This window comes from Mirounga angustirostris, unplaced genomic scaffold (genome assembly GCF_029215605.1).
Source record: "Mirounga angustirostris isolate CCGP_5_RB_7025 unplaced genomic scaffold, mMirAng1.0.hap1 SCAF_2, whole genome shotgun sequence".
In the NCBI taxonomy this organism is placed as follows: Eukaryota; Metazoa; Chordata; class Mammalia; order Carnivora; family Phocidae; genus Mirounga; species Mirounga angustirostris.
In genome coordinates this window covers 153,629,430-153,642,308 of record NW_026991710.1, presented here as the reverse complement: position 1 = coordinate 153,642,308, position 12,879 = coordinate 153,629,430, and the positions used below count along the sequence as shown (strand labels likewise).

General features: G+C 46.8%; 1 protein-coding gene across 4 annotated transcripts in view; it reads right to left on the bottom strand.

Moving 5' to 3' along the window:
* Positions 1–5,636: 5,636 nt before the first annotated feature.
* Positions 5,637–12,879, bottom strand: part of SCARA5 (scavenger receptor class A member 5) — a 118,137-nt gene continuing 110,894 nt past the window's right edge. For all 4 annotated transcript variants that reach the window (XM_045880069.3, XM_045880068.3, XM_045880070.3 and 1 more), the window contains one exon: positions 5,637–7,722. In XM_045880069.3, coding sequence (XP_045736025.1) covers positions 7,586–7,722 — 137 coding nt within the window. In that variant the 3' untranslated portion in view covers positions 5,637–7,585. The remainder of the gene's footprint in view (positions 7,723–12,879) is intronic.

Genomic DNA, 12,879 nt, shown 5'->3' with positions numbered 1-12,879 from the left:
TGTGTTCTAGAACTGTACCATCTGTATTCAGTTTGAATTAACTCATTTCCTTGCCTTTGAGAAGGGACGGGTCCACGCCATCCAGCTTGTGGAGGCAACATGGTATGCCTTTGGGTTTAGATCTTGAGTGTTAAGTCCCAACTCTGCCACTTACTGGTTGTCACCCTGGGTTCGTTACTATCTTTTCTCAAGGCCACTCTCTTTATAAAATGGGAAAACTAACCTACAGAACTGTTTGAAGGCCACTGACGCAGGGAGATTACCTTGCAAGTTGTAAGTACTTCCTGCATTTTCATTCCACTTCTTTGAGTCCAAATGAGGGGAGAGCCAATTTTACTTATTGATGCTTTTCAAACTCTTGGGTTTTTTTTTTACTTAATGGTTTAAGTGTTTAAAAATGCGCCTTGGCCTAGAAGAAATGGTGGCTTTCAGTGGCTATCTTGAAAGGAGGGAGTCACTGGCAATGATTTTTTTAAGCTTTGATTGCTGTATCAGTTGGAGTCCAGCCAGAGGGCAAAGCCATACCAGTTATTTGAGAGAACATTCAACATAAAAAGCTGGTAACCAGAAAACTGAAAGTGCAAAAGGCGAATTCAATGAGACCATGGTGGTAGCAACTGTAGGAAGCAACCACCATCCCTTGTAGCTGGGGGAACCAGGGGAACTAAGGGAGAGCCTTTAGAGAAGGATCCCACGGAGCTGCGGCGCAGAGCCCTGGGCCGGACACCAGTGGTAGGTGCTGGTATCTCTAAGAGGGCGTGACGAGGCTGGTTCTACGAGTGTTGGGAAAACTGTAGTCTGGATCCAGCTGATGCTCCTGGAAGGTACCTCAGGTGTTACCAGGAGATGTCTTGCTGGGGTGATGCTTACAGAAATCTCAAGCAAACAAGAAAAGCTCACGGAGGGAACAGCTTTCTCCCTGGAGCGGCAGACAGGTGCGGACAGGACCACGCCTTCTCTGTGCTCCAGCCTCGCAGCCTCCTCCTGGTGCTGCCCACCTGAAGAAAGCCACAGGGAGCCCGCAAAGCACAAGTACAGTTTGCAGAGTATCACAAAGTATCGCGAAGTGGAGTGTTAAGATGTGTTTGGAGCTGAGAGACGATGAACTTAATCGTTGATACACATGTTCAGAGCGGCCATTGCCAAGTACCAAGAGCTTTGGATGTCAAGCCGGTCTGACATCCCAGGACTGCAGGTTCAGGGCTTTGGACTCTAAAAGAAGCAAGGAATTATGATGGAATCTTTGTAAAAGGTTAGAGTCTGAATGGGCATTATACCACACAGAGAGAAGTATGTACTTGACTGGACAGTTGATCCAGTGTTGCTTGTTATGGTCATCATTTTAGTAAAATGAGCAAATATTATATGTAACTGTTTTAATAAAGACTACTGGTTTGACATTTACTGGAATGACTAGAAAATTAATGGCTCTGGATTTTATATTGCCAGTGTCATTCCAATGAAAGCCCATACTAAGGCATCTGATGGGAGATGACCCTAAAGGAAGGCACAGTGTCCAAGGAGATTGGTCAACTAAGTATATGGAACAATCACCAAATTACTTACTCAAACACCCTGTTTCTTACATGAGGAATCTTGCCCTCAGAAGATATTACTGCCTGGAATTGTAGATAAGAAGTTGACTGTAGGAGAGGGATGCCCACTATTTATAATAAGAGCCCTGATTCTAATTGTCTTTCTATGGGTTTCTTTATATCACAGAATCTGAAGTTTTTGGCTCCCAACTTGAAACTCTAATTCCTCATAAAAAGCTCCAGAAAAGTTGGTTTCATTGGTTTCTAACAAACCCAACTCCTGTCCTGAGTTTCCTACTGTAAATCACCTTTATCCCCCACCATTTTTTAAAAAGATTTTATTTATTTATTTATTTATTTATTTATTTGAGAGAGAGAGAGAGCATGAGCAGGGGGAGGGGCAGAGGGAGAAGCAGACTCGCCCCTGAGCAGGGAGCCTGAGGATGTGGGCCTCAATCCCAGAACCCTGAGATCATGACCTGAGCCAAAGGCAGATGCTTAACTGACCGAGCCACCCAGGTGCCCTTTCCCCCACCATTTAAGCTCATGTTCTAGTCTGACCCCTCTCTCTTCTGACATACACCTTTCTCTGTAAATGGGGAGACATCCCACCTGCCCCTTGCCTTATACTGCCCAGGAATAAGCTATCTGCAAATGATCTCAAAAGATTGTCCTTTAAGAAAGTTTTCTTAACGTCCTAGTTTTCTATGCTCATGTGTAACTGTGTCTCAGAAACACATGGAAGGAATAAGATATTTGTCTGATTGGAACTGGATAGCTCAGGAAATCTGTTCAGCATAAATAGTAAATGGCTCTTAATCTTGATTTGGGAAATGTTACCCCATTTGCTATGATTAGCGTGTGCTGTGGTGGGACCTACCCGACATTCTTCTTTGCATAGTTATACAACTCCAAATGTCAAACAACTTCCTCTTCAGTCTGATTTGTGACACAAGAATAAATAAATATGTCAAATAATTTTAAAGAGGGAAGAAATGATACTCGAAAATGACTTGGGTTGAAATCCTTTGCCACAAGGGAAGATTTTAGGAATCATTTCAGAAAGACCAAAGGTGCTGAGTAAAATAGGAAGAGAAAGAAAGACACCAAAAGTATTTTGGATCACAGATGGACTCCTTTTATGATGTAGCAGGAGAATAGAGCCTAGGAGCTCCATAACTTCACCCTTGCCTGACTCCTTTAAATAACTGAAAAGTTGAGATCTTCCAGAATCAACCTGAAAGGAGGAGTCTCCAACCTCTTGAGAGAATCCATTGGGGGTCAGAGGGAGTCTGTGATTGTTCTATGTGGGTTGGTCTTTGTTAAAGGGCTTGCCATGGGTTCCCTCTATAGGCGGTGCATCAGGATCATTTCAGTATAGGTAACCGAATACAGAACTGTTTATTTCAGTAAGCAGGGTAACAGGACTCAAGGGCTGAAAAATGTGTATTCATAACTGATCTATGATCTCCATTTCCCCCTTCATCAGGTTAACCTCTTCGAATTCTAGTACCACGGCTCCTTGTGTTACTTATGGTGTTGTGTTTAAGATTTCTTGGATTCAAGTCCTAACTTCTCCACAGAGTGATCCTCCCAGGACCTCAGTCTCCCCTCCACCCCCAGAGAATTGGGATGAACCAGGGTTTATCAAAATTCAGGGAGTTCATTCTTGTAAAGCCCCAAGAGTCTGTCCCATGGTGGGTAAATACTCCAGGGATGCTGGCTGTGGTTTCTGTCATATGACCTCTGCTTATCTACTACTATTTTGAAGGAACAGACATGTCTACTTACCCGTTAATCATCCCCGTTTCCTACTGATGGTTATTTGCATAACCAGCACCACCTGTGCTCTCGTTCTCTCACTAGCAAGAAGGATGATTTGTTAAACAATGGAGCTATTTGTGTTTTGCATAAATAGCTTGGCAACAACCACCGTCCCTTTCACCTGTACATTTCTTGTTGCGGGACATGATTATTCTTGTGTGGTTAATGTCATGCCAAGAGCCTGTTAAAAGCTAGAATGTAAGCTCCATGAGGGCAGGAACCAAATGGGTCTGCTCTATCACTGTGTCTCCTGTCCCCAGGACAGGGCCTCGCGCGTGGTAGACACTCAGTAAACACTTACTCAATGAACAGGCACATGAAGGAAGGGAGGAACTTTGTCACAACCATTCTTCTGTGGGTAGAGCGTGAGTTGCCTCAGAGAGGAAGGAGATTCACTGTGTCTGTTAAAACTGATCTGAATCTGTCAGTCACAGGAGGGAGAGGTCTTTCCCTCAGACCTAGAATGAGCTCCCGGTGCCTGGAGCCCTGGTAGGCAACAGAGCCAGCACACCCTTCTGCTCACTGAGGAGAACACATGATGGGGTAAGAAAGCACCCCGGTGTGGACACAGGTGGGGCTGAGAGGGAAGTGGGCCAGGCAAGGAGCCAGGAAATATTTCTCAGCTCTTTGGGACTATAACTCAAGTGGTTATTGAAGGGTCCAAGACTTCTGTTTTGGAGACTTGCCTGTTTTAAGGCTGTTTGTTGTTTTTCTGGAATTATTTATTTCTTGCTCCTCCTCAGCTTCACTCGGCCAGTACTAGGAACAGTCCTCATGGAGGAGGGCAGTCAGTGGTCCGTCTCTTTCTGCCCCGTCTAATGTCTGTAAGACACCACTATTGTCCTCATCTCAAATGCTGGTGAGAACCAACCTTTGGGGCCTATGTGTGCTGTAATTAAGCCAACCACTCTAGTGGACTCGATATGTGGAAAGGAGCCAAAACTCTCTCCACCATAAGCACCCTTTCGTTTCTCCAGTTGCATTGTTTTATGACAGTCATGCTAACATTTCTATAAAATGTCAAATGTGTGAATCACTTGTCTTGTCTTGGAATGGTTCTCCCTTCAACCCTCCATAGACTACCCCTCTCCCTTCCCTCCTTTTCTTCTCCTTTCCCTCCACTTTCCACTCCTTTTTGGAATGGAGATGGGGTTTTGACTGCAGCTTTGTTATTTATCCCTCTCCACCAGCTCACCCCCCCTCCCCGAATTAGAATAGGCTAAAGAGTTTTCAAGAAGGACTTGCAGTCCCCTAGGCAATTCTCCCACTCAACCTGGAAGGAACTCAAATGATTCTCAGCTCTGCCTGAGCTCTGATAATGGTATGTTCCTCAGAAGTTGTTTTAGCTGGCCTCATGGGCTTCACACAGATTGTTACTCAGCTGACAACTCAAGGGAACCCCTATGAACCTTTCCAGAACTTTCTTTGTATAGTTCTCTACTCTGAGCACTGTGCACTGCAAATTCCAGCCACCTTGGCCTCCCCTATCTTCAGTCTTTGTTTCTTCACCTTAGTGAGATTCCTTGACTCGGGGTTCCCCTCAACTGTGCTGCAGTCGGGCAGAGAGCCTAAGTCAGGGTAGGCTTACCTCACTTATTGCCTTTTCTCAAAGATCACAGTCTTCTGTTACATGTTGTCCAATGTTTGAAATTATATGTCTCAAGCAGTTTGGCCGTTGTTCTGGTTATGACAGAGGGAAGATAATTATAGTCAGTACTCTTTCATTCCCAAGTAAGAACTCTGGAGATGTAAGGAAATAGATAGGTGTTCTTTCCTTGATCAAATAAAAATGCAATTCTCTTATAAGCTGGGCCTTGATTTTTCTGTTGCCTGGGACCCTTTCCTTAGGTTACCTACGAAGGCTTGAGACGTCATGTTCCACCATGGTCTTGGCCTAGACTGTGTTTATTGTCCTCTAGAAGTATGAAGACAGCTTCTCTCTCTCTCTCTCTCTCTCTCTCTCTTTTTTAAGAGAACAACAGTGAGTGAGTGGGGGAAAGGGACAGAGGGAGAGGGAGAGAGAGAGAATCCCAAGCAGGCTCCATACTCAGAGCCGAGCCTGACAGGAGGCTTGATCTTACAACCCTGAGATCATGAACTGAGCTGAAACCAAGAGTCAGACGCTTAACCGACTGAGCCACCCAGGCGCCCTTGAAGGCAGCTTCTCATAAGCTGCCCATTCAACCAATCCCCGGTGAGAAATAATCAGACCATCCCGTTTTTACCAGTCCTTCCCACGCTTGCCAGAATTTCAGGAGAAAGAATGTGATGTAAAACTTGTTAGTGACATGTTCTTAGCTTTATTGAAATTCTTTCTTACAAAAGGTCTGATGTATTTTAGGCCAGGCCTAATTTCCTTTAGTCCCTGAAATCCAGGTCCATGGTTATTTCCATGTCCTCCTAAGTAATATGTAAACTAGTAGACTTTTCGATTAAGGGTCAAACACTTATCATTGTGATTTTTATTTGATGTAAAACAAGACTTGTGTTTCCCCAAATGAAAAGACCAAATAAGAAAGTTATGTGGGTCTTCATCAATGGGATAACTGGATTTTTTGCCAGAACTGACTTGGAATTTATTTCGTTCAATGTGACATCTTTCCACCTTCGGTATTTTCTTTTTTTAATGTAAACTTTGCAATGCTCTGAGCTATGTAGTAAAGAGTGCTATGTTTATATATGCATAATATACTGGTTCTGGAAAAAGATGCATGAGTACATGCGTGTAATGTAAACATAGCAATTGATCAGGAGAGTCTCTGATCATTAGGACATTAATGGATAATAAGCATATTGTAAGCAAAAAACCACCAATAGCACATATTGGTTTAGTTGTCAGCCAGGAACTCTGCTGGTCCTATACCTGGATGGTCCCAGGTGTCACTTCCCCAGCCAAGCTGATGCTCACCCCATGTGACAGGTATTTGTGTATCCAAGGCCTGACTCAGTCTATGACTCCCCAAGGGAGGTGAGTCTGTGCTCACTTACTACCATGCAGCTTCCCTAGTCCTAGAACACGACGTATATGGCCTGGTTTGACCTCCTCCTCATGTCAAAAGCAGAATATGATCTCCCTGTCACCAGGAGAGGGGTGCAGACCAAGGACTGGCAGAGCCCCATGGCTCCTTCTTCTGCCAGACGTTATAGGGAATCCTCATTTCCCTACAGGATCCATCAGGACACATGTTCTGATCACAGGAGCACACCCAAAGAGTCCTGGAAAGTTCAATATCATCATCTCCAAACAGCTCCAAGACACAAGTAACTTGGCCTGAACCCTGACTGCCAGATGACTGAGTGTTGGTCTCAGTTTAACCCAGACAGCCCCCATGTCACCCTTCAAATCAGCTTTCCTCCTAGGTGGGTGGTTGGCCTGGAAGCCAGTCCGTGTCTGATCTTATACCCTGTAGGTTTGGAGTATGGAACCCTATAGTCCCACATGCCTTGCACCCGAGCTCCCTGCTCAAGCCTAGTAAAGACACTCTAGGATTCAGGTAGAAACAATGGTTACTGTCATTCTCAGTGCCCGGTGAACAGGTCAGCTGAGTGCTACCTAAAGGTAAGGTCTTACCCCAGCTAACAAGCCTTGGGGGAATGCTGCAAAGTGGATAAATGAATTTAGCACCCAAGATACTATGTAGTACACAGGGTAGTCACTCTATGGATGTCAGTTTCACTGCCCTTCTCCAAAGCCAGGCTGTCTCTTGCAGGGGCTGTGCATTTCCCTCTCACTCCTACAGGGGGCCCATTCTCTATGTCACTTCCCCGGACTAAGGAATGGTGTACGGAGGCAGAGTAAAGAAGGAAGAACGAAATCATTTGGTATAGTCTCTTGCTGGGAAGGAAAATGTCAAAACTCTTGGCCTAACTAAGGGAATTCTCTGAAGAGTAAATCACCTGTCAGGCCTCCCTCCCAAATCCACCTGCTGCATTTTCTCTCCAGCAGACTCTCAGCATTTAACCGACAGACCAAAGGCAAGCATGGGTATCGAGTCCTGATGCATGGTGCTTGGAAGGCTGGGCAAAATGACGATCCAGTAGATCCCAGAGTTGTACTTTGGAGCTGATGCCCAAGAGGAGAATGACGACAGGCCACCATGGTCCTGGGACAGGGATATGTGGGCCGGAGGATGCCAGGCTGGGCAGGGCAGAGGCGATGCCCGTACCCCAGGAATGCAGGAAGGAGGCTCGGCAGCAGGGCCCCAGACCCTGGACCATGCCCACTTTCAGTGTCTGTTGCACGTCACCCCAGCATCCTCAGCGTGCCCGCAGTTTGTCACCCCCCATTTGGAGAAGCTGCAGCGGAAGATGGAATCTTCTGTACCCTTGCAGGCGACATCATCCATCCAAATCCTCCCTGTGCCTGTGGGGACAAGTCAACATGGTTCCTTAGCAGACATGCAGGAGAGCAGGACAGAAGACAAACAGAGCATTGCCGTGTCTGTTCTTGACCAGGCTGTTCCGGACTCTGCTGGCAATTCTCAAATCTAGTGGTTCCCGCCTGCCCCCTCCACCGCCCACCAAGACCAAATGCTCATTTTCTAGGCTCAGTTCCTTGAGGCCAGGATAATAATAACTGTGGTGACGGCAGTATATATTGGTATCTCCTACATGTCAGACGTCTCACGTGTGTGATCTTCCTCCATCCTCATCATGGGGCTGTGAGATAGACATTACTACACCCATTTTATAGATGAAGGGCTGAGGCTCAGGATGCAATCAGTGCAAGGTTGCTCAGCTCTTAAGTGGCAGGGTGTGAACTCAAGATCAAGTTGTCATAGGCCCATGCTTTATATGCGACACCTCATGGCGTTTGAGATATAATCTCTTGCAGCCTTTGTTGCTGAGTACTCAAGCATGGGCTGATCTGAGGGACAATGTCCGATAGACCCTGGATGGGACAGATCCAGTGCCCCATAACCAAGTAGGTCAATGCCAACATTACCTCCGATCTTTTGAAATTTAAAGCAGATGGTTCCATCCTACGAGCCCAAAATAGTGGTGCTAGAATGGCAGGGGACCCCCGAATTTAACATTATGGCCAAACATATATTTAATGACAGGCAGAAGCATCCCTAATCAGAAGTAATTAGATCAGTTCCCAAAGTATAAGGTCCCTAAGACAATCTATTGGAGTTTCTCCAGCAGCTAGTCCTGCTTACCCATATCTTAAGGGGACACGACTGCTGGTCTGATAACTCACTTTCATTGGCTTTCCCAGAAATGAAAAGAAACTTGGGAGATAGAAACTTGGCATTGAAGTTCTTCAATGAATGTCAGAGGACTAGGGCAGCTGGGTGAGGCTCCAGGAGGTAATAGAGAGGGCCTGTCTGGGGCCAGAGGGGCCAGTGGAGAGGGGAGTGGGCTACACCACAAGTCACCTGGAGCCCCCACTGATCAACTGGCAGGACCATCACTCATGGTTCTGCCATGTTCTCTGTGCTCACGGCCATGCCAGGCCCCAGATGATGGGAGCCCATTTGGGAGCCCTCTGGAAATGTGACTGAGCTTTAGGACACCCACAGAAGCAGTGGCTTAGAGCCTGGTTACTCCAAGTGTGGTCCTGGACCAGCAGCATCAGCATTACCCAGAGCTTATTAGAAATGCAGAACTTCGGGTCCCACCTAGGACTACTGAGCCAGAATCTACATTTTAACCAAGAGATTATGTGCTGCAGTTTGAGAAGCACCAATGGAGCAGAAGAAGTAGGGATTTACAATAAGTAGGACAGGCCTTGATTCAACTCCCAGCCCCATCCGGGGGACCATTTCAGTTTTAAAACTGGGAGGGGATTCCCAGGATGTGAGAATTTTGGTACTAAAACCAGGTACTTTCTGGATAAACCAGGATTGTTGGTCATTCCAGGACCCTAGCTTGTTAGGTCTATGAGCTGGCCCCAAAAAGCACGGGGTTAAAGGTCATAAACTAGCTGTGTCAACCTGGCAAGTCAGATGAGGCAATAAATTGTTCCTGATTTTTAAAGGACTTCGAAATCTACTAAAACCCTATAAAAAAGGTAGCTCAGGGATTGGCACCACGCCCTGACCCTAGCCCTGTCTCCTCCTCGTCCCATCTCTCAGCGTCCAGACAACTCCTTCAAGAGGAATTGTCGGGACAACTCTAAAAACCTTCAAACCGCCACTCACTCTTGAACCGCATGGGAGAATTCCCTTTACAAAGAACGTCCAGGAAACATTGAACCCTTTCTGCTGCCCACAAAGTCTACCACATGAGCTATGTGGCTCTAGACGTATTTTCGTTACACAGGGATTTTCAGCCTCTGTTGTCATGGGATGGCCGAGCAGTGAACGTGGGGACAGAGCTGGGAGGAGGAGAGGCCTCCTTCTGCTGTCTTGGCCTTTGCTTCTTCACAAGAGCCTCTTCCCTGGCCCGGAGACCCTGTGCATCTTACACAATAAGCCCTTTGAGGCCGAGCAATAATTTGCAGATTAAATGTCTCCTGGAAAACACATCAGTTTACAAATTACCCAGGAAAAGCCTGCAGGCCCAAGAGCTCTGTGGGATTAGTCACACCCAAAACAAATTAAGAAGCCAATAAAGGAAACTGACAAATACAGAACAGGCCCAAGGTAACCAGCTCAAATGCGTATATAGGCTCACGAAACTCCAAACTCTGGTGGGTGTTTTTGCAGGAAGTTCTGGCTATTTTGCAGTCATGTAAGAGCTAATAAAATAAGAATTGGTTCATTAAATCAGCAGCGCTGGATAGCTACAGTCTTACGGCATTATGGGGCATTGCTGGGCGGCCAGTTAACCTGTGAACCAGCCCCACTGCTCGCCATGTCAGAGAGCCTGGAAATCCCACTCTATGCACCAATCATCACTTTAGCTTTAGAACTGACATCTGAGGACTCAAAGTGAGGCCCCAAAACCAGGAGTGTCGGCATGACCCAGGAGCTCGTTAGAAATACGGAAGCCTGCGTCTGCCCAGACTTGAATCAGAATTTGCATTTTTAAGAAGATCTCCATGATTCTTATGCACATTCAGGTCTGAGGAGCCCTTCTCTTGATGAGGTCTGTACTTCCGCACAGCTATCTCTGCAAGCTCCCTAACAAAGCCCTGGGACAACGCAGGGTAGGGTGCTCTGCTCCCCACTGTTTAGATCAGAAAAAGGAAGCAATAGGGTGACATTTTATCTTGAGGGGGCAAAATTGGGACCAGAGGCCAGGTCTTCTGACACTCAGACACCAGGGGCCGCTTGAAGGTCATATTGTTGGGAATGAGTAAGTGGAGATTTTATTTTATCCTCCTCATTCATTTGTTCGTTCATTCATTCATTAACATATATTTGAGGGCCTATTCCATGCTCAGCATTATGCTGGGTGTTTGGACTACATCAACGAACAAAAAAATGATGGAACAACAAGAAAAACCTCTGCCTCATGGAGCTAACATTTGAGCTTCTACATGTTTATTTGGAGTAATATTAATAGAAGGAATAAGTTACACTGAATCCTCCAGGCTCCCCTCAGAGCCTCACACACAGGTAATCAGGACAGCTTATCAAATAGATATTTAAGAGATGGGAAAACTGGGGTGCCTGGGTGGCTCAGTCGTTAAGCGTCTGCCTTCGGCTCAGGTCATGATCCCAGGGTCCTGGGATCGAGCCCCACATCGGGCTCCCTGCTCAGTGGGAAGCCTGCTTCTCCTTCTCCCACTCCCCCTGCTTGTGTTCCCTTTCTCACTGTGTCTCTCTCTGTCAAATAAATAAATAAAATCTTTAAAAAAAAGAGAGAGAGAGATGGGAAAACTCAGAAAGATTAAGTGACTTGCCCCATAATGACTAAGGGCAAGAGACTATGTCCCAGGCCTCTGACATGCAGGCAGTCCGGGACTTGCGCCTTACAGGGACGCAGTGTACAGCATGAACACCAGGCCAGGGGTGGCAAACCATGGGCCATGTCAGCCCACTGTGCTTTTGTAAATAAAATTTTATTGGAACACAGCCCCACTAGTTGACTATGTTTTGTCTATGGTTGCTTTCGTGCTACACAAGCAGAGTTGAGTAGTGAGAGAAACCATTGGCCCACAAAGCCTAAAATATTTACTACCTGGCCCTTTCATGTTTGCTGACATGTGCTCAAAGCCATCTCCCCATATTTGGATCTTATCGTAGAGGAGAAAGGCAAAAACTGGTCTTAATAATATGATTAGAAGTAAACACTCCCAATTCCATCCCTCGCACTCTCACCTACAAATCTAGCTGCATTTGTACCCATCCTCACCTCCTTTTGTCTGTCTGTCTCCTAGAGAGATCTTCCCTGCAGATCCAAGGCTACCTCCCAGCTGGGCTCCTTCCCGCCCCCTCTTCCTAGACCTCCTTCCACCCATCACCAGCCATCTGCTCCAACTGCATTTCCTCCCTCTCCAACAGCTCTTGGACCCATTTAAAATTGAAAAACACCTTTAAGGGGTGCCTGGCTGGCTCAGTCATTAAGCGTCTGCCTTCGGCTCAGGTCACGATCCCAGGGTCCTGGGATGGAGCCCCACATCCTGGCTCCCTGCTCGGCAAGAAGCCTGCTTCTCCCTCTCCCATTACCCCTTGTGTTCCTGCTCTCGCTATCTCTCTCTCTCTGTCAAATAAATAAATTCTTCTAAAAAAAATTAAAAAAAGAAAAACACCTTTAAGTCTCTCCCATTTGGCGATTTCTTTGCCTTTTTTTCCCCAGAGAAATGGATACTTTGATGATTGAGCCCTGTCCAGGGAAACTTTTATGGTGCCAGACCCCTAAGAGAACTACCAGGAATTGGAAGTCTCTTGTATTCTACCAGGGAGGACTCAGGTTAGCGAGCACAGAAGTTCCTTCCTTCTTTCCTTCCTCCCCTGTCCCCCCCCACCCCCCTTCCTCCCTCCCTCTCACATTTAGCCGGTACCTATGAAGTCCTAGGCACAGCCCTGGGTTTTGGAGCTGGGAAGGTAAAGCCCTCAAGATGTTCACACTCGCATCAGAGCTCAGGAGAGCGTGAGAGGTGCCATGTTAGAGACACGATGCCAGGGGAGCTGGGAATGGGGTGGGGATGGAAGTCACCAGCAAAGCTCCCCTCAGGAGCTGATGATTGAGCTGACTTTAAAAGCTGACTAGGAATTAGCTAGATGAAGAAGGAGGGGAAGGCGTTCCAGACCGAACGTGGGAAGATACGGAAACGTGAAATAGCCATGGGAGCTCAGAGAACACAAGTGTCCGCATGTGGCTGGAGGGTGAGAGAGAGGTGGGAGGCAGAGTAGGAGGGATCTCGTTTCAGAAAGAACTCTGGCAGCCATGAGGAGGGAGGTGACAGGAGCCAGGCTGGAGGTGAGGAAGAAGCTCATGGAGGGTCACAGCCACCCCTGCACCCACGTTCACTGGCACCCGACCTCCACCCAACGTAGAGCAGAGAAGTGAGCACACCAGGACCTGCACTGTGCTTACTGCTTGACACACGTGATCTCATTTAGCAAATGCCACCATCCTTCAAAAGTGGGAGGGCTCAAGCTAGGGGAGGTGATAAAATCTGCTG